Here is a 27714-nt window from a genome sequence, read left to right as displayed (position 1 = left end):
CGAACGGATCTGATGAGACTCACTCGTCTCTCCGCTTCCAGCCTCTGGTTCGTCTCCAAAGAAGGAAAATGTGAATCCAGTGGAATCCTCTGACTTGGTGCTGGGATCGGCTGACAGGAAGGAGGACAGCAGCTGTTCTTCCTCTCCTCCTCCCTCTTCTTCCTCCACCTGATCCCAGTTTTTCTCCTCCTCTCCCTCAGCAGAGCCGTCGTTTGTCTGTCCGAATACGGCCTTCAGGTCTCCGGACACCTCGAAATAAATCTCTTTGGAGACTTCAGGAAGCTTCTGAGCCTCTTCCCTCTTCTTCCTGCGGGCCGCCTTACTGCGAACAGAACCAGTGATACTTCAGGAGCCTGCTGGGAAACGTCTGACTGGACCTCTCTGGCTGCAGCAGATAAACCTTTTTGTCTGAATCCTGTTTCTTTAAAGGGAAGATCTGCTGATTTGACGATTTTCTGAGCTAAACTTTGTGTTTCAGGTGAAAACCAACGAGCTCCAGACAGATTAAAGTGAGCAGGAAGTGGCCAGTTTCACTATGAACATTAATTAAACTCAGACGTGTATGAATGTGTTTAAACTGCAGCTAGAGGCGGTTTCTGTACCTCTCCTTCGTGGTTTCAGTTTTGGTCTCAAATGCAGCGTGTTCCTCTTTGCTCGGGTCGTAATGCAACGCAGAAACGTCTCTGCACACAGAATCAGATTTTAGTTTTTACAAAGTTAACGTTTTAGCTCAGAGGAACCTGTAATTCAGACTCTGAGCCCCACCTGAACTTCTTGGCTTTGCCGGCTGTCTTGCTGCTGGTCTGCTGGCTGCTTCCGAGGACGCTCTGCAGGATGGACATATTCTTCTTCTTCTCCTCCTCCAGAGCCTCATCGTCCTCCATCAGACTCTCCTGGGCTTCTGAACAACAAACAGTTAAAATGAGTTTTATGTTGGTGCAAAGAGAACTGCAAAAAGCAGCTGAGTTGTGTGATTTCTGGAGAATGACCTGACAGAAACTTTGTTTGGACCTTCGCAAATAGAAACATTTCTTGTCTGCTTCCAAATTTAAACAGTGTGCAAAACATGTTGTCACCTTTAACAGAACAGCAGGTATAGTGTACAGTCTGTGTTTGCAGAGATGTAAGGTTAACCAGAGTTCAGTTTCTCAGTGTGTATTTACATTGTCGTAAAGCATTCTTAGAACTTTATTATCTCCATGTGTGTCAAAATGTGTCAAAGGGTTATGACGGTAATTTAGAGTCGGAGAGGAGAGCTGGGTCCTTCACAGGATGTAGGAGAGGTTAAAGGTCAGGAGTCAAGATGGAGTTGTTATGTCACATGAGGCTGTTTGTTCATCACAGAGGCTCCTCCTGTTTGTGTACATCTGTTCCCTATAAAAACACACAGTTTTACTAGGGGTGCATTTTGGGGAAAATTGCACCTTCAATGCTGTTTCCCTTCAATAAAAACCGGTCTCTGTATTGAGAGAGTATTTTGCTTCTTGATAATCATTTTTCCATGATACCTTTAGGTGTCTGCTGTGTGTGGTCAGGCTGTTACAGCGACATGTGTGTGTGGATCTAATCCAAACCTCTCTTTAAACTGAACCTTTAATAGTTTAGCATGTGTCATGTTCCTGCAGGCGCCGCCTGTGCTGCTCCTGACATGGAGTCGGTTCTGATCCGTTAGAGATGAGGAACATACTGGGGAACCTTGAGGATAAACTTCAGGACATTTAGCCGCCAGACATGTTAAATTTTGCCGAATGGTTTTGTCTTTATGAGTGAAGAGTTTCTAGAGGACGTTCTGAAGCAGAATCCAGCATCAAACTGTGTTTTCAGTCAAATTTGGAATTTTTCTGCTTTTTAGGAGCAAAAAGAAAAAAAATCTCCAGACTCTCAGGCTGGGAGCTGCTTTATTGTGACTTCAGCTGCATGAAAATAAAGTAGATTTCAGAAAAAAGAAGCAATCAGATGGAATAAAGCAGAACTTGAAGCCCAGATGTTCTACTGTAACGGACCAGCAACAGACATCATGAAGCAACGATGCTCAGAGGTCAGAAAAGAACATAAAATGATCTGATTAAATCTGAACCAAACCAGCTCTGGTTCAGTGTGAACCCAAACATCCCGCCTCCATCTTCCTCCTGACTTTACCTTTATCCAAACTTACCTGTCTGCTCCTCTTCATCCTCCTCCTCCTCCCCCAGGAACCGGGAGTCCATCCGGAACCGCTCATCCGTCCCAAAGCGAGACTGTAGCGCCATCAGCTGGAGGAGAAACAAACACTTTGGTTTGACAATAAATAATTCATGGATCATTTCCCACAGTAGACTGGTCTGCAGACCCAGAACCTGGACTTTACCAGAACCTCAACTGGACCCGAATGAGGCTTTGGATCAAACTGCAGCAGGTTCTCTGTGGTTCCTAATCAATCATGAAGTCTCTGATGTGCAGCACAACTGTTAATAATCTCAAGCTGAGCGCTCAGACCTTCTGTCCAGCTCGACCTTCAAACTCCGGCCTGATGTCAAATCTGCCGCCATCCTCCTCTTCATCACCTTCCTCATCATCTTCGCTGTCAGCAAACAGCTGCGGACCCGACGGCTTCAGACGCTCCTGAAAACAGGCAGAGGAGAACCGCTGCTCTATGAGGAGGAGAAACTGAAAACACTAAAATAAACTCTCTCAGATCATCACTCACCACTCTCTGATTGGCTGCTGCTGCTCCATCAGCTGTGGCTTCATCCTCTGATTGGCTGTCCTGGAAGAGAGGCGTCGCTGACTTTTTGACCTCTGAAACCAGCTCCGGCTTTTCTTCCTCATCATCCGAACCGAAGACGATGTGTTTCCCTGAGGCTGAAGGCGGAGCGTCCTGATGGAAACCAGGAAACAAAGCAGACAAACGGAGAATAAAAACCTCAAAGTTCACTGTTCTGAAGGTCTTTAACCGTTCATCCAAGGAGACAATGCTGATTACAGACTTCTTCTGTTTTTTCTGTCTCACGTTTAAGTTCAGATAATAAAACAAATGTTAATATCTGAGAAAAATAAAGTAATAAAGTAAACACAAGAAAAAGGTTTAAAACGATGATTTAATTTGTTAAAAGGAAAATCTGTCCAAACCAACCTGGTCCTACATGAATTAAATGTGATTTAACTACATTTCAGTGGCCACAACCAAGCCTGATTACTGCAAAACCAAGATATCCCTTAAATAGAACCTGCCTGACAGCACGAAGTAGGCTAAAAGACCTAAAGAACCGAACATCACGCCTCTATCTAAAGAAATTCAATAAAAGATGAGAAACAAAGTCTCTGACCTCCATCAGTCTGCAAAAGGTTACAAAGTCATTTCTGAGGCTTTGTGAGTCCATAGAACCACAGAGAGAACCATGATCCATACATGGAGAACACCAGGAACCATGGAGAACCTTTCCAGGAGAAGCCGACCCACCAAAATTACTCCAAGAGCTCATCAATGACTCCTCCAGGAGGTCCCAGAAGAACCTAGAACATCTGGAGCCCTGCAGGCCTCACTGCCTCAGCTAAGGTCAGAGGTCATGATTCAGACATAGGAGGGACAGATTGGGGCATAAATGGCCTCTAATGGGGGGGGGGGGGGGGGGGGGTACCAAGACCAGAACCACTGCTGACCCAAAAACATCATGATCTCCAGACTTCTTCTGTGGACAGTTGAAACAGAAGTGGATCTTTCTGGAAGGTGTGGGTCCCATTACATCTGCTGTAAAGCTAACACAGCGATTCAGAAAGAGGACATCCTATCTACAATCAGACATGGTGGAGGTGGTGTGATGCTTTGGGCTGTTTAGCTGCTAAATGTTCTGGATGATGTCCTTTAATTAATGGAACAACAGGTTCTGCCCTCTAGCAGAATATCCTGAAGGAGAATGACCAGCCATTCGTTTGTGACCTTCAGCTGAAGCTCAGTTGGGTTCTGCAGCAGAATGATCTAAAGCCCGGCAGTCAGACCATCTCTGATAGGTTCAAAGTGAGATTATGGAGTGGCCTAGTCAAAGTCCAGAGTTAAATCCTATTGATTTGCATGAACTCAAGCAGGGCACTGATGCTAGAAAACCCTCCATGGGTCTGAATTAAATCAACGCAGCAAAGCAGAGTGGGTCACAACACGGTAGAGACGTCATGAGCAGGTCAGCTGAGAGGCGACGCCGTTGCTTAGCAACACATCATAGACCGCAGGTAAAAAGCTGCATTTCCCAATGTTCCTGCTCTGGTTCCTCAGAGGTTCCTCTAACATGGAAACATCATCTTCTGTAGCTCAGACCCTAAAAAGCCAAAGTTACTTCCAGTAAAACTTTAATAAAGCTAGAAATGATTACTTTAAAGCTTCAAACAGACGTTTTAGGACAGAAGGACAGAATCTCCCATATTTTTAAGTAAAATGTTTGGTTTTTCAATCAGGCTGACTTTAAGGTCTGGAATCAGAGAGGTTTGTTCTATAAAACAATCTTTAATCCCGACCATCTAGAACCGATCTGACACCAGAACCAGAACCAGATCCCAGTTCTTTGATCCCAGTCAGAAAAGCAGGAACACCCACCAGGTTGGCCAGAGCTCCCTGGATGAGCCTCTGATGCTCCTCAGCCTCCTTCTGTCTCTGTTGGAGAGCAGCCAGCCTCCTCATGTTGGCCTTCCTCTGCAGCTCCTCTTCCTCCTCAGCTGCTAACACCACCCGGGGAGGAGCCTCCTCTTCCTCCTCCTCCTGGCTGGAGGAGGACTCGCTGCATGGAGCAGGAGCTGGACGAGCAGCCGCTCCAGGCTCCTGCTCTTCTTCCTCTGAGCTGCTGCTGGATGAAGGCTGATCCTCAGCTGCAGATAGTTCCCCCTCCTCTTCCTCCTCCTCTTCTTCACTCCCAGAGGAAGAGTCTGATGTTTGTGTTCCTCCAGGTTTCTGTCTCTGACTGTCTGTAGCCTCATGTAGAGATTCAGAAATCAGCTTCTGCTCATTCTCCCTCCTCCTCCTCTGACTCCTGTCTGTCAGTGAAGCTTCCATCTGAGGTTTGGTTCCTTCTGAGACCTGCAGCGACGTTGACGGTACTTCTTCTGTTTTGCTCCTCTTCTGCTGCTCTTCGTCCTCGCTGCTGCTGTCCTCTCCCAGGATGGAGGCGAGGATCTCATCGGGCGTGATGGGCTCCTTGGATTTAGGTCTTTCCGGGGGCCTGGACTCCAGCTTCGGTCCGGTTCTGAAGATGCTGGGAACTCTGGACTCGGCCAGCTTCTGTAAATCAGCCAAGGAGATCCTCAGATGGCTGGCGTTAGGAGAAAACAGGGCGGGGAAATCAAAATCTGAGGACGAGTCAGATGAGTTTCCCTCCTCTTCATGGTCATCTCTGTGTGAATCTGGCTGGACTGCAGCTGGCTTCTCTTTCTGCATGGAGGATGAAGGTCGACTGGAGGAAACTTCTCCAGATGGATCTTTTCTCTTCCTTTGTCTCTTCTTGTCTCTGCTTTCAGCTGAACACTGATTGGTTGTTGCTGATGAAGGTTTCTCCTGTGGGGGGGCAGGTGGATTTCTCCTGGATTCAAACAGTTCATCTGTTCCAGCAGAGTCATAGTCTTCCTCATCTCCTGGAATCACATGGAGGAAACAGATCATATTGGAGGTTCATTATTTATCATTTGCTGTTTTTAATGTTGCACTTTAATGGAGCTATAAGTAATAATGACAGTTAGTGGTTAAAATCAGAACAACACATAACCAATGCCTTTCCCTGAGAACAGCCGTTTATTCAATGGTTTGTTGCTGCTGTGAAATGCTTTTATTTTCACAGGACAGGTGTATGATGATGTATCTTAGTTCTGGTCCGCTTCTCTTACTGGCCTCCATGTTAAAAGCTCTGCTGGACTTTTCTGCATTACTAAGCCTTGTGCCAAGTGTACTGATCCAAGCCCATACTATGATCCAACCTCCTACCAGAGATCCTGGCTACAGGAACTGGTCGCTGACAGCAGACTGGATGCTCCTTTTCCAACAAACATCTGGAGAACATCTGATCCATCTAGTCCAGAGGTGTCCAAACTCTTCTCCTCGTGGGCCAAAATTGTCAAGTGAAAAGTACTGGAGGGCCAAAAATTACAAACTAAACAAACTAAAATTACCCAGACATTATTTTGTAATTTAAAATTTTATTTTGACCTGCTCCACAAAATATGGGCATGCAGTATTTTAACTAACAAATTCGTCAGATTTTCTGTAGACAGTGGTTGTGTTAATTATTGTAAAGCTAAAACTGAAAATGGGTTGCTCACATTTGCCTCATTAAATGATGGCCGTACAGTTTGCTGACTTTTTGGGGCTCAATTGAAAGAAAATCAGCAATCAAAACAGACTCCGACCCGCGGCGCTTTGCCGCCTGTCTTCCCCCCTCTTCCTGTCAGCTCACTGTCAATAAAACGCGTGCCACTAGAGCCGCAAAAAAAAAAAAAAAAAAAAAAAAAAAAAAAAAAAGATTTTGGGTCAGTCTTTAAAAAACGATGCCTGTATTTTGCCATTTTAATGAATAATATTTCAATGAAAAAGTCTGCATTTGAGTAAAAGTCATTGGATAGATGTGGTCTTATTTACTATAAAATTGAAGGGAATGTAAAAAATGTGATTATTAAAAGATACACTTGTAGGTTCTATCAGCTGGTGATGGATGAGGGTTCTTCACATAGAGCTTTCTCAGTGATCAGAGATCAGAACTGCTCCTTCAGATTCTTCCTGATATTCTGGATGATTTATTGATGTTCTGCACATTAAACATCTTGTTTTAAATCCTTTCTGTTACCTTTGGGTCCTGATTTCACCAAGTAGTCGAGTCCCACCACCTCCAGGTTATCGTCCTCTACCTCCTGCTGCTGTGCATCATGGGAGCTCTGCTGGGCGGCCACCAGCCTGTGGATTTCCTCGTCTGAGTCGATGTCGCTGTCAGAAAACCACCTCCCCTTCCTTGGAGCTGCTCTGTGATTGGTTAGCAGGTCAAAACCGTTGGTGAGCGGATTGACGTCAGTGTTTCTGTCAGAGTTCTGCTTCGATCTAACAGAAGAAGAAGACAAAGTAATAAACATGGATCATAAATCTGCTCCACATGTTTCAGTTACTCTGTTTGTATGCAAACGAAATTTCGTTCTGTGCGCACTTTGTGCATACAAAATGACAAAGATATCCATCTATCTATCTATCTATCTATCTATCTATCTATCTATCTATCTATCTCTTTACACATTAAGCTATTATTGTAGTTTTCTTCCAGAACAATTCACTGTATTGGGAGAATCCAGAGAGAGGAGTCTCTATAGGCTAAAGGGATACAGAGTCCAGTCTGAGGGCCATCTGTGGCCCATGGACTGATTTCATGGACTCCTCAACCAATGAAAGGACATGAAGTGCTTTTATTTTGATTTTATCAACATGAAGTGTCTTATAACGTAGCAGCTAGCTAAGCAGTGAGAGAATATCGGAGGCAAGTTACGGTTCTATTTCATCCCTACTGACCACCACAGGCGGTGCTTCAAGCACTGAATGATTGTTCTTGCGCATGCGCAGGTCGAGTACTAATGACGACAAAGTCACTTGTGACCTGCCAGGGACCCACGTGACTATATAGAATGACGTGGACCCACACCTTCCTTCTTTCTGGAAGGTGTGGGTCCCATTACATCTGCTGTAAAGCTAACACAGCGTTTCAGAAAGAGGACATTTTATCTACAATCAGACATGGTGGAGGTGGTGTGATGCTTTGGGCTGTTTAGCTGCTAAATGTTCTGGATGATGTTCTTTAATTAATGGAACAACAGGTTCTGCCCTCTAGCAGAAGTTCCTGAAGGAGAATGACCAGCCATTCGTTTGTGAAAATAAGACCAGATTATGGAGTGGCCTAGTCAAAGTCCAGAGTTAAGTCCTATTGATTAGCATGAACTCAAGCAGGGCACTGATGCTAGATAACCCTCCATGTGTCTGAATTAAATTAGTGCAGCAAAGCAGAGTGGGTCAAAACTAGGGATGTAACGATATTGACATTATCACCCTATTGCGGTGGTAAACGTGTCTCGATATTGTCGTGGTTGGGTTACAATAATAAAAAGGACAGGTGTCCGTCAAAAAGCAAGAGGAATAAACACAGTCCCACGGAACATTGTTAACTACATAGACCATGATCCTTTGCGATAGGATTGTACGCTGTCCACGCAAGCTCACAGCAAGCCAGCATGGCTAACAGCGATACTTGTAAGGTTGAAAACAACAACCCCAAAGTTGAGATTATGCCTGCCCCTGCAGCTTTTAAGTCAGATGTCTGGAAATATTTTGGTTTCGCCGTGTCAAAAAACGCAAAAGGAGAGAAGGTGGTGGTGGGCAGACAATGGACTATATGCAAACACTGCCACAGTAAACTGCGATACAACACGGGAAACACAAGCAATATGCAAAGTCATCTGACGACTCATCATCCGGAAAAGTTCGCAGATTCTCTCTCAAAGAATACCCTGTCCGGTCAAAAAACCCTGAAGGAGGCATTTTCAACAACTATGCCACACAACAGCGCAAGGGCTCAAGAAATCACGAGGTACATTGCGGAATACATAGCGTGTAATTTGCATCCCTTTTCTGCTGTAGATGGGAAAGGATTTAAAAGGTTAGTGGCCAAGCTTGATCCGAAGTATCAAATGCCGTTGCGGGCTCATTTTAGTCAAACTGTGTTCCCCGCTCTTTACCGTGAGACAAAAGAACGTGTCACGTTGAACCTTAAACAGCCTGAGTGCATTGCTATTACCACTGATGGGTGAACTTCCTGAGCGACTCACAGTTACATCACTATTACGGCGCTTGTTTTGACGAGTGAATGGGAAATGCAAAGTTACGTTTTACAAACTAGACAGCTCAGCGAATCACACACTGGCGTAAACATAGCCGAAGTCCTTAAATCTGCAGTCAAAGAGTGGAGGCTGGACAAGATTGGAACAAGGCTCGCTGTTGTTACTGACAACGCAAGTAATATGCGAGTAGCGGTTAAGGAAGCCGACCTGTCCCCTCACATACGGTGCTTTATGCACACACTAAACCTCGCCTCCCAAGCAGGTTTAAAGGTCAACGCAGTGAGCCGTCTAGAGTCAGACGTGTAGCAAGTTTTTTCACCGCAGTACTACAACCACAGCCGTGCTGACCACCAAACAAAAACTACTCAATCTCCCTGTACATAAACTCATTATTGATGTAGTGACAAGATGGAATAGCTCTCTGGACATGGTAGAGCGATACCTTGAACAACAACAAGCTGTTGCTGCAGCCCTACTGAGTGATGAACTGAGACACAAGTTACGTGTAATTGACACTTTGGACACATCTGACATTGCAAATGCAGAGGATCTTGTGAAGATTCTTTCACCAATAAAAAAGGCCACCACTGTTCTCTGTGATGAGTCACAACCAACAATATCTCTCATTTCACCACTAAAATAAATGATTCAAGACAGCATGGTCACAGATAATCACGACTCAAATGCCATTGCTCAGATGAAGGCAGCCATTCTGAAGGATCTTACTGACAGATAAGGAGAAGATGAAAAGTTCATGCAGGAGAGCAGTGCTTTGGATCCACGCTTTCGAACCTTGCAACATCTAGGCAGTGGAGAGAGAGAGGACGTCTTTGAAAGATTAAAGTTGAAAGCATTACAAATGCAACAATAGGTAAAAAAAATTTAATGCTGTGCCATAGACAAAATTGAGAGAAATACAATAAAATGTAACAAAATCCTAATATTATGTATTTTTTTTATCATTTACGAACCAGGACCAAGATGTGCTGCCCAGGAGCCCACATCCAGCAGATCTGGATGACAGCAGCGTGAGCTTTGTGCCTCCTCTTAAGAAGCATGCCCTTGAGGACCTCCTTGGCTCTTCTTTTAGCAGTAATCAAGTCACAGGTGGAATTCAGGCAGAAATTGACTCTTATTGCAAAGAAGCATTAGTTTCTCTGTCTGCTTGCCCTCTTAAGTGGTGGAAAGACAATGCAGGGCGGGATCCTATTCTGTCTTCATTAACAAAGACCTACCTGTGTATACCCGCTACCTCGGTGCCCAGTGAAAGGGTATTTTCAACAGCAGGGGATATTGTAAATGCCCAGAGGTCTCTTCTTCTCCCTTGCAATGTAGATCTTTTGATCTTTCTAGAGAAAAACTTGAGCATTAGCTAAAGGATAGTTCAGTGTTTTTCAGAAGGCTTTTTTCCAGACTGGATTTTTTTTCTTGAAATGTAGATCTTTCTGATGAAAAACGTGAACATAAGCTAACTGATAGGTCAGTGTTTTTTTTAAAGGCTTTTTGACTGACTATTTTATTTAGGTTTAAGTTATGTTCCTAAATACCAGTTTTAAAAGGCTGCTTTTATTTGCCTTGCACATTTAAACCTGACTTAACTTGATATTTGTTTGCACTTAAAAGGAATTCCCTATTGTTTACAATTGTTCTGGTTGCTTCTTAACTTGAACATTGCACAGAAGAATCAACAGAATATTGATGTTCCTGACCAAAACTTGCACTTTAAAAGCACTATGTGATCAGCGTTTTATGTTGTCATGATCCATAAATATAACAATAAATTGCCTGTTGACTGGTAAAAGCAGAAAAAAATTCTATTTTTTTGCTATTATCATCACAAACACTATTGTGAGCTATTTAACAGTACCGTGAGCTTTTCCACAATATCGCAATAAATATCGTACTGTGAGGTCAATATCGAAATTGTATCGTACCGTGGGATTTTATTATCGTTACATCCCTAGTCACAACACTGTAGATACGTCATGAGCAGGTAAGCAGAGAGGCGACGCCTTTGCTTTGCAACACATCATAGACCGCAGGTAAAAAGCTGCATTTCCCAACGTTCTTGCTCTGGTTCCTCAGAGGTTCCTCTAACATGGAAACATCATCTTCTGTAGCTAAAACCCTAAAAGGCCAAAGTTACTTCCAGTAAAACTTTAATAAAACTAGAAATGATTACTTTAAAGCTTTAAACAGACATTTTAGGACGGAAGGACAGAATCTCCCATATTTTTAAGTAAAATGTTTGGTTTTTAAATCAGGCTCACTTTAAGGTCTGCCTGACACCACTCTCATGGGACTCATCTCTGATGGTGACGAGTCCGCTTACAGGTGGGAGGCTGACCATCTGGTGACCTGGTGCAGGGAGAACAACCTGAAGCTCAACACTGTAAAAACAGTGGAGATGGTTGTGGACTTCAGGAAGAACTCAGCCCCAGCTACCCCCATCACCCTCTGTGACTCCACCATCGACACTGTGGAGTCTTTCCACTTCCTGGGAACTATCATCTCCCAGGACCTTAAGTGGGAGCTGAACACCAACTCCCTCACCAAGAAAGCCCAGCAGAGGATGTACTTCCTGAAGAAGGCAGCTGAAGAAATTCAACCTGCCAAGGACAATGATGGTAACCTGACAACAGCCAGATGCATGTCTCGCTCCGCCTAGCTCCACTCACATACATCTGGGACATCGCCCATTGAAAGTGATTTCCCCAACCAAATTTATGGTCTGGCCAATCAGGACGCAGGGCGGGTGTTTCCTGGATGTGACGTAGCGGAGAAGCGACCGTGAGATTCCAACAACAATGGCGGCTCGCATCGAGGAAGCAAGCGTTAGCATTGATGCTGCTATTTCTTCTGTGTTGTCCAATCTACCTGATATTGTTTCATTAAAAGAACATCAGAGAACGGCTCTGAAGGCTTTTGTTGGTGGAAACCATGTTTTCGCCCTTCTCCCGACCGGATTTGGCAAGCGGTTAGCCGCTAACCGTTAGCGGTTAGCGCGAACCATATTAGGAGGCCTTTAGTCCTCAACGCGGTCCGCCCGGAATCGACTCCGACCCACGGCGCTTTGCCGCCTGTCTCCCCCCACCCCCCTCTTCCTGTCAGCTCACTGTAAATAAAACGCGTGCCACTAGAGCCGCAAACACATAACCTGCGTCGCTCTCATCAGTGTCACGGGTAAGCTTCGGTGTGAGTGGTTGAAATAGCACGTCGATAAAGATGACAGACAAGTGGCTTATCCAATCATATGCAAGAATTTTTGATAAGCCCTAGCTTTCAATAAAGGCAATTCCTATGGCGATGTCCCAGATGGATGTGAGTGGAGCTAGGTGGAGCGAGACATGCATCTGGCTGTTGTCAGGTTACAATGATGGTGCAGTTTTACTCCTCCATCATTGAGTCCATTTTCACCTCCTCCATCACCATCTGGTACGCTGGTGCCACCGCTAAGGACCAGAGCAGACTGCAGCGTGTCATCAGGTCTGCAGAGAAGGTGATTGGCTGCAATCTTCCATCTCTCCAGGACCTGTACGCCTCCAGGACTCTAAGGCGTGCAGGAAGATTGTGGCTGATCCCTTCACCCCAGTCACAGACTATTTCAGTCACTTCCCTCTGGCAGGAGGCTGCGGTCCATCAGGACCAGAACCTCACGCCACAAGAACAGTTTTTCCCCATCTGCTACCAGCCTTATGAAAAAGGCCAAGAGCCGCCCGTGACTTTTGACTCTGCCTCTCTCCCCCGTTCAGGACTTACAAGCTTCTGCGTTACATTAACGCACAGTTTACTGAGTGTATAGCTTCTGTATATATATCCTTTTTACTTCTTATCTTACTGTATTCTTATTTTTGTCTGCACCATCAGTCAAATTCCTTGTAAGTGCAAACCTACTTGGCGATTAAACTTGATTCTGATTCTGCAATCCCTTTAGTTCTTCTCGCGCGCAGGTGTGGTCGTGTGAAGCTGGTTGCTTCTGTGTGTACCACGTGTTACCCTAGCTGCTTGTTGCTACTAGCCCGTGACTGGGTTTGGTCGGTGCTGCGAGTAAGTTTCGCCCTCCAGGGGCTGCACAAGCTGTTTTCATCTTACCAGATCTGCGTTCGCTGCAGCAACGACTGGTAAGTTTTGTTCTTTTCTCAGTAGTAGTTTACTGCTCACGTTGATTTACCACGGTAATTTTGTGCATCTTTTTACTCACCAGTAGCGTTTCTGCTCGCGTTGAGTTCATCTTTGGTTAATAATCGGACTCGCTGGTGGCGTTCTTGCCCTCGCTGAGTTCGAAACCTTTACGGGAGTTTTCCTACAACGGAGTCGCCAGTTGCGTTTCCTGCTTGTGGTGACTTTTTTTTGGTGGCGGGCTAATCACTCCTTCAGCAGTATGATGCTGGATAATTTGTGCTGCTCAACCTGTCTGGCTCCGCTTCAGCCCGACGACGGGCATGATTTGTGTCCCTCCTGTCTCGGTGTGGAACATCTCCGGGAGGCGCTGTCGGATAAGGCCTGCCCCAACTGCTCCATCATGCCCCGGTCGGTCAGGCTGGATCGGCTGGCAATGCTGGAGCAGCCTACCGACTGGGCGGGCATTGCGCCGCATAGTCTGTTGCCGCCGGGAAAGGCGATGTGCAAATGGCCTACTGTGGCTGCACCTTCCGGGCTGGCGAAGCGAGCCAGACGGACGGATGCAGGGGAGGTTGTCAACAAGAGTGGAGCTGGCCCAAATGAGGGCCCTTCTCCAGTCCTTGCAGGCTGGTGGTGATCACAGCGCGACTCTCCCTCCTGAGCAGGATGAAATATCAGCCTATGATGACTATGCTATTTCGGTGGCGGCCTCTGGCACCCATTTCTGTGAGGACCTTCCAGAGCTGGGCTCCAGGGCCTCCGGGTCTGATTCCATTGCCTCCCAGGAGGATACGGGGGAGTCTGTGACAGCTGCCATTTGAACCGCTCTTGCCCGTTTACGGATCGATGTTCCCCCAGAGCCTAAAAGTTCTGGGGGAACTTTTAGGCTCTATGGAACTGGACGCCTTGGACTGTACAGCTCAGGCCTCTAGAACAAGGCAGCAGCTGGCAGGGCTACACAGACGGGATCGCCAACCAGTCCGCACTTGGGTAGCTGCGGGTCCTTCGTAGAGGCCTCGCGCCCATCTCCTTCCATTGAACCCCAGGGTCTGTTACCAGCCCAGAGATCGGTACAAAGACCTGCTCCAGATCAGGGAAACCGGGCTTCAAGACCAAGCTGGGGCAAGGTCATTTAATCCCTTTCGAGCCACACAGTCTGGTCGGCGTCCTCCCAAGCCCTCAAAAGGCTGGGGGGCCCGCAGACGATGCCTTAGGGCCTGCAGTCGGTTATTTTTACCCGGAGACAGCTCAGCTTCTGGGCTGCCCACACCCCGGACTTGTGGGTGTTGTCCATCCTTTTTCGGGGGTACTGTCTTCAATTCCGCCGCAGGCCACCCGTCCCTGGCCGGGTTAGGATGACTGTGATTCGCAACCCGGTAAAGGCACAGGCACTGAACCAAGAAATCTGCACCTTGCTGGCGAAGGCCGCTATAGTGCCTGTTGACCCCCTGCGGGATCCAGGGGGCTTTTATTCCATATATTTTCTGGTTCCGAAGAAGACTGGGGGCCTACATCCAGTCTTGGACCTCAGAGGCCTGAATGTGTACTTGAAGGCCATGCCTTTTCATATGCTGACCACCAAGGAAGTGTTGCAGGCAATTTCCCCGGGTGATTGGTTCACTTCCTTTCTGTTCTGTCTCTCTTCGAGGTCGGTTGTGTCTTTCAGCTCTCCAGAGCTCCTTATCTGCTCTCCTACCCTGCTCTCCTACCCTGCCCCACTCTCTCCTGCTATTTGCTTTGTCTTGTCTTTCTGAGCACCGAACTCTGAAAAATCATGGATTTGGTAAGCTGGTCTCTCAATGCTATTGATACATTTTTTTCGACGGGTAGGCAACGAAAGGGGGACCCGTCCTGTCCCGATCTGACTAGTTTTGGAGGATACACCCTATATTTTTGGATGGAAAACGGGGTGTGTCTTTCGACTTTGTCATTCCTGGACGTTTGAAACATTTGCATGTTTGGATTCAGTATACTTGGATTTCTACGTATTGGATCTGGTGGATTTTTGATGTATCAGCAAATACAGCAGATGTCGGTAGCCATTTGGCCTTGTTTAGGCTGCCGTCTGCATATGACGCGCTCACTATGGCTGAGAACGGAAAAAACCTGGAAGGTGAAAGAGCAGAGCCGAAAGCTGGCTGTGCTGGAACGCAGACTGGCTTTGGTGGCTGAACTCAAGGGCAGATGGGATAAAATTCTGGAAGTGTAACGCGGAAAAGCCCAACAATTTGAAATACTGGATTTGCTATTTGGAGCAGGCAAAAAATTAAAGCTGACAGGAAAGTCAGAGCAGCTTGCCTCATAAACAAATAAAGTATTTGGATTCTGCCTTCCCTTATCAATGTAACCCCTGGATTGTTATGGCCGAGACTGCTCAGAACTCTCCCCCGCTCCCTCCTTACCCGCGGACACCTGTGGATTCTTTTCTGAAATGTTGGCCGGCGGATAACATCAAGGACAATGGCCCCTGGAATGTGTTCACGGAAATTTAAACACTTCACCCATACAGACACACATAACTGATGCTCACGAATACTGATGAACTTACACACGACAAATCTCCAATGTTATCCTTCTGCTATATGTGTCTTGTCTTATTTGTGCTTTTTGTGCAAGAGTTTTTTTGATATCTCAAACTGTATCCTGTAATAGGATAAAGTTTGAGTTATGTTTTTTACCCTCTCACCTTCCCTTTTTTTGTGGCCTCTATCTTTTCACAGAGTAATGGCAGCACCCTGTGGGTACCCCATAAGGCAGTTGACCTTGGCAGCAAGGCCTCAGTAAATCGTCTCCCCCTGAAATGTTTGTGATGATTGTTCATGTTATGGCAATTGTACTGAAACAACAATTTCCCCCTGGGATTATTAAAGTATGTCTGATTGTGATTCTTCCATAGATCTCAAGGATGCTTATTTTCATGTCCCAATCACTCCGCCCCATTGGCGGTTTCTTTGTTTTGCCTTTCAGAGAAGGCACTTCCAGTTCAGGGTCCTCCCATTCGGACTTTCATTCCCAGAGTGTTTACCCAATGTGTTGCAGCGGCCCTCTCTCCTCTGCAGGCACAAGCATTGTGCCAGTCGTCCCATATCTGGATGACTGGCTCATTTGTGCTGCAACACGGGATCAGGCGGTTATAGATACTTGGTTGGTGCTCCATCATGTGGGATGCTTGGGCTTGCAGGTGAACATGGAGAAAAGCAGTCTGACTCCCTCACAGGAGACTTCCTGGGCATTGCCATGAATTCCATTTCAATTACTGCTTGCCCGTCACCCCGGCGGGTGAATAGTGTATTGAGCATGCTCCCAGAATTCAGGCGCGACATGGCACCGCCTTGTGTGCGGTATCTTGGCCGTTTGGGCATGCTTACAGCCACATCCGCCGTAGTGCCCTTGGGACTGCTGTCGTTGCGGCCCCTCCAGATGTGGTTGAACAGCTTATATCTAGACTCCTCATGGAACACTCATCGTCTCAGAAGACTTTGGGTGGGGCCTCAGTGTCTTCAGTCTCTGTCCCAGTGGAGAGTGAGGGCGTTTATGACGACAGGGGTCCCGCTCGGCTCCCTCCCATGTTGTCGAGAAGTTGTGTTTACGGATGCATCCTCCTTGGGCTGGGGTGCAACCTGGCGGGGACAGAAGGCACAAGGGACATGGTCCCAGCGGCAGAGCAGGGAACACATCAATGTCCTGGAATTACTTTCTTCCAGGCTTGCAGGGAAGCATGTTCTGGTAAGGTCAGACAACACCACTGTGGTTTTTCACATCAACCACCAAAAGGGGACCATGTCAAGAAAACTGTTGTGTTTGACTCAACAGCTGCTAACCTGGGCACCTCCATAATTGGCCAGCCTCAGAGCAGCCTACATCTCGGGGCCAGAGAACGTGCCAGCAGATTTTCTATCCCGTCAGTAGCCGCTTCCAGGAGCGTGGAAGCTACACCAAGAGGTAGTGGAGTGCATCTGGAAGGTCTTCGGCAGGGCGGACGTGGACCTCTTTGTCTCAAGGGACGCATTTCACGTTACTTGAGGCTCTTCGATCCCTCCCATTTGAGCCCCTGGCATCAGCAGACCTCACATGGCTCTCACTGAAGACGGCGTTCCTTTTGGCTATGGTTTCCGCAAAGCGCGTGGGTGAATTGCAGGCTCTCACAATGGCCGAGCCCTGCTGCCGATGGAATCCTGATGGCTCAGGTGTTACACTGTGGCCTGACGTAGCATTTATTTATAAAGTGTCACTGGCGGCGGTCGCTAACCAGCCACTCCATCTTGCTCGGTTTGATACGGGATGCCCCTCCGAACCACTGTGCCCTGTTTGTGCCCTTGAGGCATATATCAATTCCACTGCATCCTTCCGAAAGACAAAGACCTTTTTGTTTGCTACGCCGGCTCACGGTAAGTTCAGGCACTTTCTAAGCAGCGACTGGCACACTGGGTTGTGGATCTGATCTCCAAGGCTTATGCCTTGAAGGACCAGCCACTGCCAGCAGGAGTGAAGTGCCACTCTACAAGGGGCATGTCGACATTGTTTGCTGCCGTGACTGGGGTGCCGTTGGATGTTATATGCCTCCTAGAAATCACCTAGTACCTTTACTCGGTTTTACAGGGTGAATGTGGCTGCGCCCCATCCCCTTCAAGGAATCCTGGAGCAGCATACCTCTACATCACATTAAGTGGGTGGTGTAGAGGTTGTCCCTTGAATGTTGCCGATTTCTCGTGACCTTGTTGACATAAGCCATCCAGTGCTTGAAGCAGCGCCTCTGGTGGTCAGTAAAGATGCAATAGAACGAATGTTACTGCTGTAACTACAGTTCTATGAGTCCTCAGAATCTCTGCTTCTCGCGAGTAAATTGAAGGATTGAATGTCGGGTGCCACGTGACTATATAGAGTCACGTGGGTGCCCGGCAGGTCACAGGTGATTTTGTTGTCATTAGTACTTGACCTGCGCATGCGCAAGAACGATCATTCAGTGCTTGAAGCACCGCGTCTGGCGGTCATCCGGGATTCATAGAACCGTAGTTACAACAGTAACTTTCGTTATTTTGTCATTTAATTCAGTGTTCAGTTGGAGAGACGCTCATGTCTCTCCTATCATGAAAACTACAGCTAAGATCAGGTTGTTATGAGCCAATGAGTCAGAGGACAGACCATGGATCCAGAGCTTTGTGGACTGGTGCCAACAGAACCATCAAAACCACCTCAGGTTGAATACAGAGAAGACAAAGGAGCTGGTGGTGCAGACCCACCTCACTGACACAGGTGGACATCCAGGAAACTGATGCTGAGACACTGGACTCTTCTAAATAAGGCAAGGTGCGTTTATTTATGAGGCGCTTTTCAGTAACAAAATGATTCAAAGTGCTGAACATTTGGAAAAGCATTACAGAGGGAAAAATTAAATAGGAAAAGAAAAACATTATATTAAGCCAAGCAAACCTTTGACTAGACGTCTTTAGTTTTACTGGAAAAAGCTTCATCACTAAAATACAAAGCTTAATTGTTTCTATTCATATTAATAAAATCCTTAAAGCTACAATTTAAGGTCTCTAACCTGACCTTTCTGACACTACAGGTAAAATAGGAGGCAAGCAAAGTAGGTAGCGCTCTGGCAGTTATATCAGGCAGTTCAGTAGCGCTCTGTTCCAGGTCAGACAAACAGCTGCGGATGTTTTCAGAATTTTTCAATACCATTTGGAAGAGCTTGAGATGCTGAAATGAAGGACTAATCAGTTTGATCCAAGCTTGAGAAGAACCTCCTCAAACCAAGTTTTAGAAAATCTGAAAGATCCAAAGTAGAACATGGGAATCCCGGACCAGAACAGATACGGAAACTGAGACCAGAGTTGGCAGCGATCTGGAAGTCGGCCTGCAGGGCAACAGTCTAAGGAAGGACCTCACAGCCTCTTTCTCCTCGTCATCCTCCAGCTCTTCTGAACAGAAAGTTCTGGTTCAAGGGTTCTGCTTGTAGGAACATTTCCTGTAACAACCTTAACCGGTTCCTGTTATCTACAGTCAGCTTGTGATTGTAGGATAAGGATGGAATGCAGATTGACAGCTACACTTAAAAACTGATCTCTGTATATCTTAACAGGTGAGCACATGGTTTGCTTTTTAAACAACAAGCTGAACAAATTATTTAAACGACTAAAATTCAGAAAGGTCCAGCACAGACAAATTGTCAAGTAAAAACTTAGTAAAATGTGAAACATCTAAATCTAGAAAGGCCTTTAAAAAGTCTAAGACCAGTATCTGGTTTTATTCATCTTGAAAAGCAACTGAAACTGGCCTTAGTTGACCTAAAGATGGAAACTTAGACGCTTAGAGGATTGATGTTTGGAAACTCAAATCCTCAGTAGAGCGTGTTGGGAAATCCAGGAGTCTGTGACCCCAGAGCGTTCTGCAAGAGTTTACCGTTAGCAATCAAAATCTTATTGATATGCAGCAATAAAAGGCATGACAGAAACATATAAAATCATTTATCAATTCTTTCTCACAGGTAGGAAAGTTATAAAAGGTTACCTGCTTCTGCTGAAAGCATTAAGGGAGTCGACTGCATCTGTCCGCCTCTTCTTGGCTTTGATCGGCTCATATGGGGGGAACTCACCCCTCCTTTTCTTACTGATGTCATTGTCCCCTCCCTCGACCTCCCAGGTGAGCTGGGTCACTGACTTGGTCTCATCTGGACTTGTTAGGTCCAGCTTGCGGATGTTGTGGCTATATTTTGACGGGTCGTACTTCACTGTTCGAGTTTTGATGCCTTTCTGACACCTGAGCTGCAGCATAGGAAGGACTCGACCAAATTTACTGACCACCCAGTCCTGAAACCAGAAAACAGAGGATTCAAAAAGACATTCCAGTCACCGTCACTTCCTGTTTGCGGTAAGGCGTATTGTATCACTTCCTGTTTTCACTGCGTGAGCAACGGTTTGTTGCTCCAGATTCTCTCGCTTTTATCTTTAATCTCTTTGCTGTAACATCTGTTTCTAACACATAAGCACTTTTAAAACATTTTCTGTTGCTGCACATCACGCTTGGGAACTCCTCGTGTTTCACGGTTTGCTCTCTTGGCGTGGTAGAAGGGCGCTAGCCTAGCTTTAGCCTAGCCTAGCTTTAGCTCCACAATGGCTTCCTCTCCTACTATTACTTCAGCTTCTCCGTCTCTGACTAAGTCTCCCCTTATCTCCTGCTCTCTGTGTCAGATGTTTAGCTATTCCTCTGCCTCCTTTAGTGATAATGGTACTTGTAATAAATGTAGTGTTTTTGTAGCTTTGGAGGCGAGGGTGTCAGAATTAGAGTCCCGGCTCCGTGCTATGGAAAGACCAGCTGATAGCCGCCCCTCTGCTAGCGCGGAGCCACATAGACCTAGCGTTAGTTCACTTAGTGGTCCTCCAGAAGCACCCGAGCAGCCGGGTAAGCAGGCCGGCTGGGTGACAGTTCGTAGGAAGCATAGCTCTAGATTTCAGCCCCCAGTTCACCACCGACCCGTCTGCGTTTCAAATAAATTTTCCCCACTCAGCGACACACCCGCTGAGAAGCCGATCCTGGTTATTGGGAGCTCAATAGTCAGAAACGTGGCACTAGAGACACCAGGGACCATAGTTAAATGCATGCCAGGGGCCAGAACGGGCGACATAGAATCTTACCTAAAACTGCTGGCTAAGGATAAGCGTAAATACAGTAAGATTGTTATTCACGCTGGCGGTAATGACACCCGATCACGCCGATCGGAGGTCACTAAAGTTGGTGTTGCTTCGGTGTGTGAGTTTGCTAAAGCAATGTCGGACTCCGTAATTTTCTCTGGTCCCCTGCCTGATTTGACCAGTGATGACATGTTTAGCCGCATGTCATCATTCAACCGCTGGTTATCTAGGTGGTGTCCTGAAAACGACGTGGGCTACATTGATAACTGGAGAACTTTCTGGGGAAAACCTGGTCTGATCCGGAGAGACGGCATCCATCCTACTTTGGATGGTGCAGCTCTTCTTTCTAGAAATCTGGCCGGATTTATTAGTCCTCCTAAATGCTGACAATCCAGGGTCCAGACCAGGAAGCAGAGCCGTAGTTTAACACACCTCTCTGCAGCTTCTGTACTGTTACCCATCCATTATCCTATTGAGACGGTGTCTTTCCCACGGCCAAAACTTAACAGATCAAAAACTTATCTAAAAGGAACAAATCATAAAAACCTAATAAAAATCAATACGGTTCACCTTGAACCTAAAAATAAAACAATTAAATGTGGTCTATTAAATATAAGGTCTCTCCCTCCAAAGACTTTGTTAGTTAATGAATTGATTTCTGATAAACAGATTGATTTGTTTTGTCTCACAGAAACCTGGCTACAAGAGGACTACGTTAGTATAAATGAGTCAACTCCCTCCAATTATTCAAATTTCCACATTCCCAGATCTGTGGGAAGAGGAGGAGGAGTGGCAACTATCTTTCAGTCTGATTTATTAATTAGTCCCAGGCCAATTAATAACTACAGTTCTTTTGAACATTTAACCCTCAGTTTCCCTCATCCAAGCTGCAAAGCAATAAAACCTCTTCTGTTTGTTGTTTTGTATCGTCCACCAGGCCCTTACACTCAGTTTTTGGATGAGTTGTCAGATTTCTTATCTGATTTGGTGTTAAATACTGATAAGGCTATTATAGTGGGTGATTTTAACATCCATGTTGACACAGAATGTGATAACCTTAGTGTAGCCTTTAAAACTATCCTAGATTCAATTGGTTTTGCTCAAAATGTGCATGAACCGACGCACTCTCGGCTCCATACTTTAGACCTTGTTCTGACATATGGCATTGATTGTGAAGAATTAACAGTATTTCCTCACAACCCTGTCCTATCTGATCATTTTTTAATAACATTTGAGTTTAATCTAACTGAGTTCTCCACCCCCAAAAGAGGGTTCCATTATAGTAGATCTTTATCGGATAATGCTGTATCAAAACTTAAAGAGTCTGTCCCCTTTTTAATATCCTCCGTATTGCAGAAATGCCCTGCAGATAGCAGCAATGTTGTTTCTTCCAATTCACAAATAGATGTCTTTGTAAACGGTATGACTTCGTCATTGCGTTCTGCATTAGACAATGTAGCTCCCTTGAAAAAGAAGGTGATTATTCACAGGAAGCTGGCTCCTTGGTTTAATTCAGAGCTGCGTTCCTTGAAGCACAATGTTAGGAAATTGGAGAGAAAATGGCGCTCTACACACCAAGAGGAATCCTACCTAATCTGGAAGAACAGTCTATTGTTGTATAACAAGACCCTTCGCAGAGCTAGAGCAGCATATTTTTCATCATTAATTGAGGAGAATAAGAATAATCCTAGATTTCTCTTCAGTACAGTTGCCAAACTTACTCAGAGCCACAGCTCTGTTGATCCATCCATTCCCTTAGCTCTTAGCAGTAATGATTTTATGGGATTCTTCATAAATAAAATTGATTCCATTAAAAATAAAATAATTGGCATCCTCCCAAACATGATTACCTCATCCTCAGTAAGTGAGGCAGCATTGGAGGAATCCTTAGAACCTGCGCAGTGTCTGAACTATTTAAAAGCAGTAGAGCTTTCTGAGCTATCTAAAATTTTAGCTTCATCTAAACCTTCTACCTGTATGTTAGACCCAATCCCAACCAAGTTGTTTAAGGAGGTATTCCCTCTGATCAGTGGTCCTATTTTAGACATGATTAATGTATCCTTGGTAAATGGATATGTACCACAGGCTTTTAAAGTAGCTGTTATTAAACCTTTACTTAAGAAACCATCTCTTGATCAAGATGAGTTAGTAAATTACAGACCTATATCTAATCTTCTTTTCTTATCTAAAATTCTTGAGAAAGTAGTTGCTAATCAACTATGTGAACATTTACAAAGTAATGACCTACTTGAGGAGTTTCAGTCAGGCTTCAGAGCTCATCATAGCACTGAAACAGCTCTGGTGAAGGTCACTAATGATATTCTCATGGCTTCAGATAATGGACTTGTGTCTATACTTGTCCTGTTAGATCTCAGTGCTGCATTTGATACAGTTGATCACAATATTCTCCTACAAAGACTTGAGCATACTGTAGGGATTAAGGGAAAAGCATTAGGCTGGTTTAAATCTTATCTGTCGGACAGATTCCAGTTTGTTCATGTTAATAATAAATCTTCCTCAAACTCTAGGGTCACTTGTGGAGTACCACAGGGTTCAGTCCTTGGACCAATTCTATTTACTATATATATGCTTCCGATTGGCAAAATTATCAGACAGCATGGGATTAATTTCCACTGTTATGCTGATGACACTCAGCTATATTTATCCATAAATCCTGATGAATCCAATCAGTTACTTCGACTGCAATCATGTCTTGATGACATCAAAAGCTGGATGACTTTAAATTTCCTGCATTTAAATTCTGACAAGACAGAAGTTGTAATCTTTGGGCCAGAGTCTTCAAAAAATAAAGTTCTTAATCAATCCCTTAACCTGGATGGCATTAACTTGGCCTCTGGTAATAAAGTTAAAAATCTTGGTGTTGTTTTCGACCAAGACATGTCATTTAAATCCCATATTAAACAGGTTTCCAGAGTTTCCTTTTTTCACCTCCGGAATATCGCCAAAATTAGAAACATTCTGTCCAGGAGTGATGCTGAAAAACTAGTCCATGCATTTGTTACTTCAAGGCTGGACTATTGTAATTCTTTACTATCAGGAAGTCCACAAAATGCAGTTCGAAGTCTTCAGCTGATTCAAAATGCTGCGGCAAGAGTTCTGATGAAAATCAACAAGAGGGATCATATTTCTCCAATTTTAGCTTCCCTTCATTGGCTTCCTGTTAAATCAAGAATAGAATTTAAAATTCTCCTTCTAACATATAAAGCCCTTAATAATCAAGCTCCACCATATATCAGAGCTCTGATTACCCCGTATGTTCCTAACAGAGCACTTCGCTCTCAGACTGCAGGTCTGCTGCTGGTTCCTAGAGTCTCTAAAAGTAGAATGGGAGGCAGATCCTTTAGCTATCAGGCTCCTCTCCTGTGGAACCAACTCCCAGTTTTGGTCCGTGAGGCAGACACCCTATCTATTTTTAAGACTAATGTTAAAACTTTCCTTTTTGACAAAGCTTATAGTTAGAGTGGCTCATACCCTGAGCTATCTCTATAGTTGTGCTGTGATAGGCCTAGGCTGCTGGAGGACATCAGGGTCTAATTTTCTCACTCTACTGATTTCTACTGTTCTTCAGTCTACTGTTCTCCAGTTTTGCATTGTATTACATTGAAATGACTGTCGTCATTTCAGCTTTTAACTTTTTGCTCTCTCTCTTTTTCTTCATAGTAGGTACACCTGGTCTGGCGTTCTGTTAACTGTGACATCATCCAGAGAAGACGGCTCACCCGCTACTACCATCTAATGTAGAACAGATTACTAGATCAATGTGTGCTTCTGTGCTTGTTTGTCTGTCTTGTTGTGTCTCTGTTCTGTCTTCTGTAACCCCAGTCGGTCGAGGCAGATGACCGTTCATACTGAGCCCGGTTCTGCCGGAGGTTTTTCCTTCCCGTTAATGGGTGGTTTTTCTTCCCACTGTCGCTTCATGCTTGCTCAGTATGAGGGATTGCAGCAAAGCCATGTACAATGCAGACGACTCTCCCTGTGGCTCTACGGTTCCCCAGGAGTGACTGCTGCTTGTCGGGACTTTGATGCAATCAACTGGTTTCCTTATATAGGACATTTTTGACCAATCTGTATAATCTGACCCAATCTGTATAATATGATTGAACTTGACTTTGTAAAGTGCCTTGAGATGACATGTTTCATGATTTGGCGCTATATAAATAAAATTGAATTGAATTGAATTGAATTGAATTGAACCTCCACAGATTCGGATTCCAGATGCCTCCTCTGATATTAACGGATCACTAAGTAACATTTCTACCTTTATATATCCTCTTCTAAGTCCCTGTGATGGTAATCCAAGTGACGCTACTGTATGGTCCCTCTTTATATGCTATTTGACATATGAACTTTATAAAGTGTGTGTTTCTTAAAGAAAAGTAATAACATCAAACTCCTGCCACTCCACTGTTCTGAAAGCTTGAGGCCACCTGATCATTCTTCTCTCTGATTGGTTGAATCGAGAGACTCCTGGACCCATGTAGAGACCAAAGGTTCTGTGGGTTCCTCCAGGCCTAGCTCCTCTCAGGCTGTTAAGATGCACATTGTGATGCTGATGGTTGCTTCCAGCATTTCTTCCTTGATTGATGGATCGTTGAACCTCTATTGTTCTTCAACATCTTGAAACTGCTGCATTTAAATGTTCTTATATTTTCATTGCTGCGGCTCAATTTGTGAGAGGGGTGATTGCCTCTTTCCTAGGGTTGAACACCCATCGCTTCTCTGGTGGTTTGCTTCCTTATGCAGATCAGTAGGAGCTATGGGGACTTGTTCCCATTCTTTAGCACTATCATCTACATTTGCATTATTTTATTCAGTTTCTTTAAAAACATTTTTTCTCAGTATTCTCAGGCTGGTTTAGTTTTTAGGAATTCATAAACAGAAAATATCTGCTGTCACTTGGACAAAAACCTTCAAACAAAAAACCAAGAAGGTTAATTTTATCTTATGTCTGAAAATTAAAGAAAACCTGTTCAACTGCAAGCAGCATGGAAATTAAACTTTAGTAAGAAAAAATATCTTAGCCAGAAAGCAACAGGAATAACAGGTTTAAGCTCCGCCTCTCATCAAAAAAAACACCTGACACAGTCTGGAACCAGTTTTTTCATTCCTGTCATAGAGACCAAACCAGCAGCTTCCTCTGAGTCCAGGAGAGAAAAGAGGAAACCTCCAACCCTGAAGGTGAGTTGGACCCCAGAACATCAATCAGAGTCACTTTGAGGGACGTTAGTAGAGGAGGGAGGAGAACCATGACTGACTGGACCTTCTGTGTTTGCAGCTTCACTCAGAGACTAAATGGCTTCCAGATCACAGGAGGATCTCTGCTGTCCGGTCTGTCAGGACGTTTTTCAGGATCCGATTCTTCTGTCATGTAGCCACAGCTTCTGTAAGGAGTGTCTGAAGAGCTGGTGGAGAGAGAAACCAGCACAAGAGTGTCCAGTTTGTAAGAGAAGGTCTTCTAAGGATTTTCCACCAGTTAATCTGGCTCTGAAGAACCTGTGTGAGACCTTCCTACAGCAGAGAGACCAGAGAGCTTCAGAGGATCTCTGCAGTCTGCACTCTGAGAAACTCAAACTCTTCTGTCTGGACCATCAGCAGCCAGTGTGTCTCGTCTGCAGAGATTCAGAGAAACACACCAAGCACAGATTCAGACCCATGGATGAAGCTGCTCAGCAACACAAGAAGAACCTTCAGGAAACTCTGGAACCTTTAAAGAAGAACCTGGAGCTCAGGAAGAAAGTTCTAGAGGAGTTTGATCAGACAGCAGAACACATGAAGGTCCAGGCCCGACACACTGAGAGGCTGATTAAGGAGCAGTTTAAGAAGCTTCATCAGTTTCTAGCAGAGGAAGAGGAGGCCAGGCTGGCTGCACTGAGGGAGGAAGAGGAGCAGAAGAGTGGGATGATGAAGGAGAAGATGGAGGCTCTGAGCAGAGAGATAGCAGCTCTTTCAGACACAGTCAGAGCCACAGAGGAGGAGCTGAGAGCTGAAGACGTCTCATTCCTGCACAACTACAAGGCTGCAGTGGAAAGAGTCCAGCGCTGCCCCCTGCTGGAGGATCCACAGCTGCCCTCAGGAGCTCTGATAGACCAGGCCAAACATCTGGGCAACCTGGCCTTCAACATCTGGAGCAACATGAGGAACATGGTCTCCTACACTCCTCTCATCCTGGACCCAAACACTGCTCATCCTAAACTCATCTTGTCTGAAGATCTGACCAGTTTGACTTTAGGAGAGAAACAGCAGCTTCCTGATAATCCAGAGAGGTTTGGGTCACGGTGGTCTGTCCTGAGTTCTGTAGGCTTTAAGTCAGGGAACCACAGCTGGGATGTTGATGTTAGAGGCAGTGAATTCTGGGTGCTTGGTGTGATAGCAGAGTCTGTCCAGAGGAAGGGAGACATAGAGTCTGGATGGTTGTTTCTATGGTTCTATAAAGGTGAATACACAGCACGGTCTCCTTCATCTCCTTCCATGGTTCTCTCAGTCCAGAAGAAGCTCCAGAGGATCAGAGTGAATCTGGACTGGGACAGAGGAAAGCTGTCCTTCTCGGATCTGGACACTAACTCACACATACACACCTTCACACACACCTTCACTGACAAGATGTTTCCATACTTCAACACTCTGTATAAAGTAAAAATGCTACCGATGAAGATCTCAGTGAGCAAACAGCAGCTCTGATGTTCTCAGCATGAAGAACACAAAGTCCAGATGAAACCTTGATGATCTGATTGAAACTCAGTGATTTTAATCAGGAACCTGGAGGAACTACAAAGTACTCAAACTGACCCAAATCCACTGAAATCTAACTTCATTCAGTTTCATTTAACCCAAGGAGCATGGAACCTGAGGATTACATGAGTTTGAGCTTTTATGGAATAAATACGTACAAAGAAATAGAATCACATTTAGCTTCCTACAATAACATAACATCTTAAAATGAGGGAAAAAAACGTAATCAGATGTAAACTGTGAATATTCCTGTTTTGGTCGCATGTAGACGTGATTGCGTATGGGTCTGTGCACCGAAACAAGAACCGTGTGTCACCAGTGCCGTTCCTGAACTCTACTACTGACTGACGGGTCAGGTAGTTAACATCCCAGACCCGTGTCATCCAGC

At 45.2% G+C, this 27714-nt stretch overlaps 3 protein-coding genes across 3 annotated transcripts in view; 2 read left to right on the top strand and 1 right to left on the bottom strand.

The window, feature by feature from the left end:
* Positions 1–27714, top strand: part of LOC118567221 (nuclear factor 7, brain-like) — a 511141-nt gene that overhangs the window by 296728 nt on the left and 186699 nt on the right. The gene's annotated exons all lie outside the window — the stretch shown is intronic.
* The window catches only part of nol8 (nucleolar protein 8), a 36058-nt gene that overhangs the window by 2845 nt on the left and 5499 nt on the right, over positions 1–27714 (bottom strand). Inside the window, exons 6-14 of the mRNA XM_036151767.1 lie at positions 19456–19754; positions 6795–7042; positions 4565–5592; positions 2687–2857; positions 2476–2601; positions 2156–2252; positions 766–901; positions 603–683; positions 24–322 (exon numbers count right to left, since the gene is read on the bottom strand). Of these exons, the coding sequence (XP_036007660.1) occupies positions 24–322; positions 603–683; positions 766–901; positions 2156–2252; positions 2476–2601; positions 2687–2857; positions 4565–5592; positions 6795–7042; positions 19456–19754 (2485 nt within the window). The remainder of the gene's footprint in view (positions 1–23; positions 323–602; positions 684–765; positions 902–2155; positions 2253–2475; positions 2602–2686; positions 2858–4564; positions 5593–6794; positions 7043–19455; positions 19755–27714) is intronic.
* On the top strand, positions 25875–27380 carry LOC118567222 (nuclear factor 7, brain-like). Its single transcript, XM_036151795.1, has one exon. It carries the CDS (start codon positions 25890–25892, stop codon positions 27273–27275), a length of 1386 nt encoding a protein of 461 aa, XP_036007688.1. The 5' UTR covers positions 25875–25889; the 3' UTR covers positions 27276–27380.

Source organism: Fundulus heteroclitus, chromosome 20 (genome assembly GCF_011125445.2).
Source record: "Fundulus heteroclitus isolate FHET01 chromosome 20, MU-UCD_Fhet_4.1, whole genome shotgun sequence".
NCBI lineage: Eukaryota > Metazoa > Chordata > Actinopteri > Cyprinodontiformes > Fundulidae > Fundulus > Fundulus heteroclitus.
Note: the sequence above shows the minus strand (reverse complement) of the source record. Positions and strands in the feature narration are given on the sequence as shown.

Coding starts and splice junctions, on each gene's coding strand:
- LOC118567222 (XM_036151795.1), top strand. CDS start 25,890: ATGGCTTCCAGATCACAGGAGGATCTCTGCTGTCCGGTCTGTCAGGAC.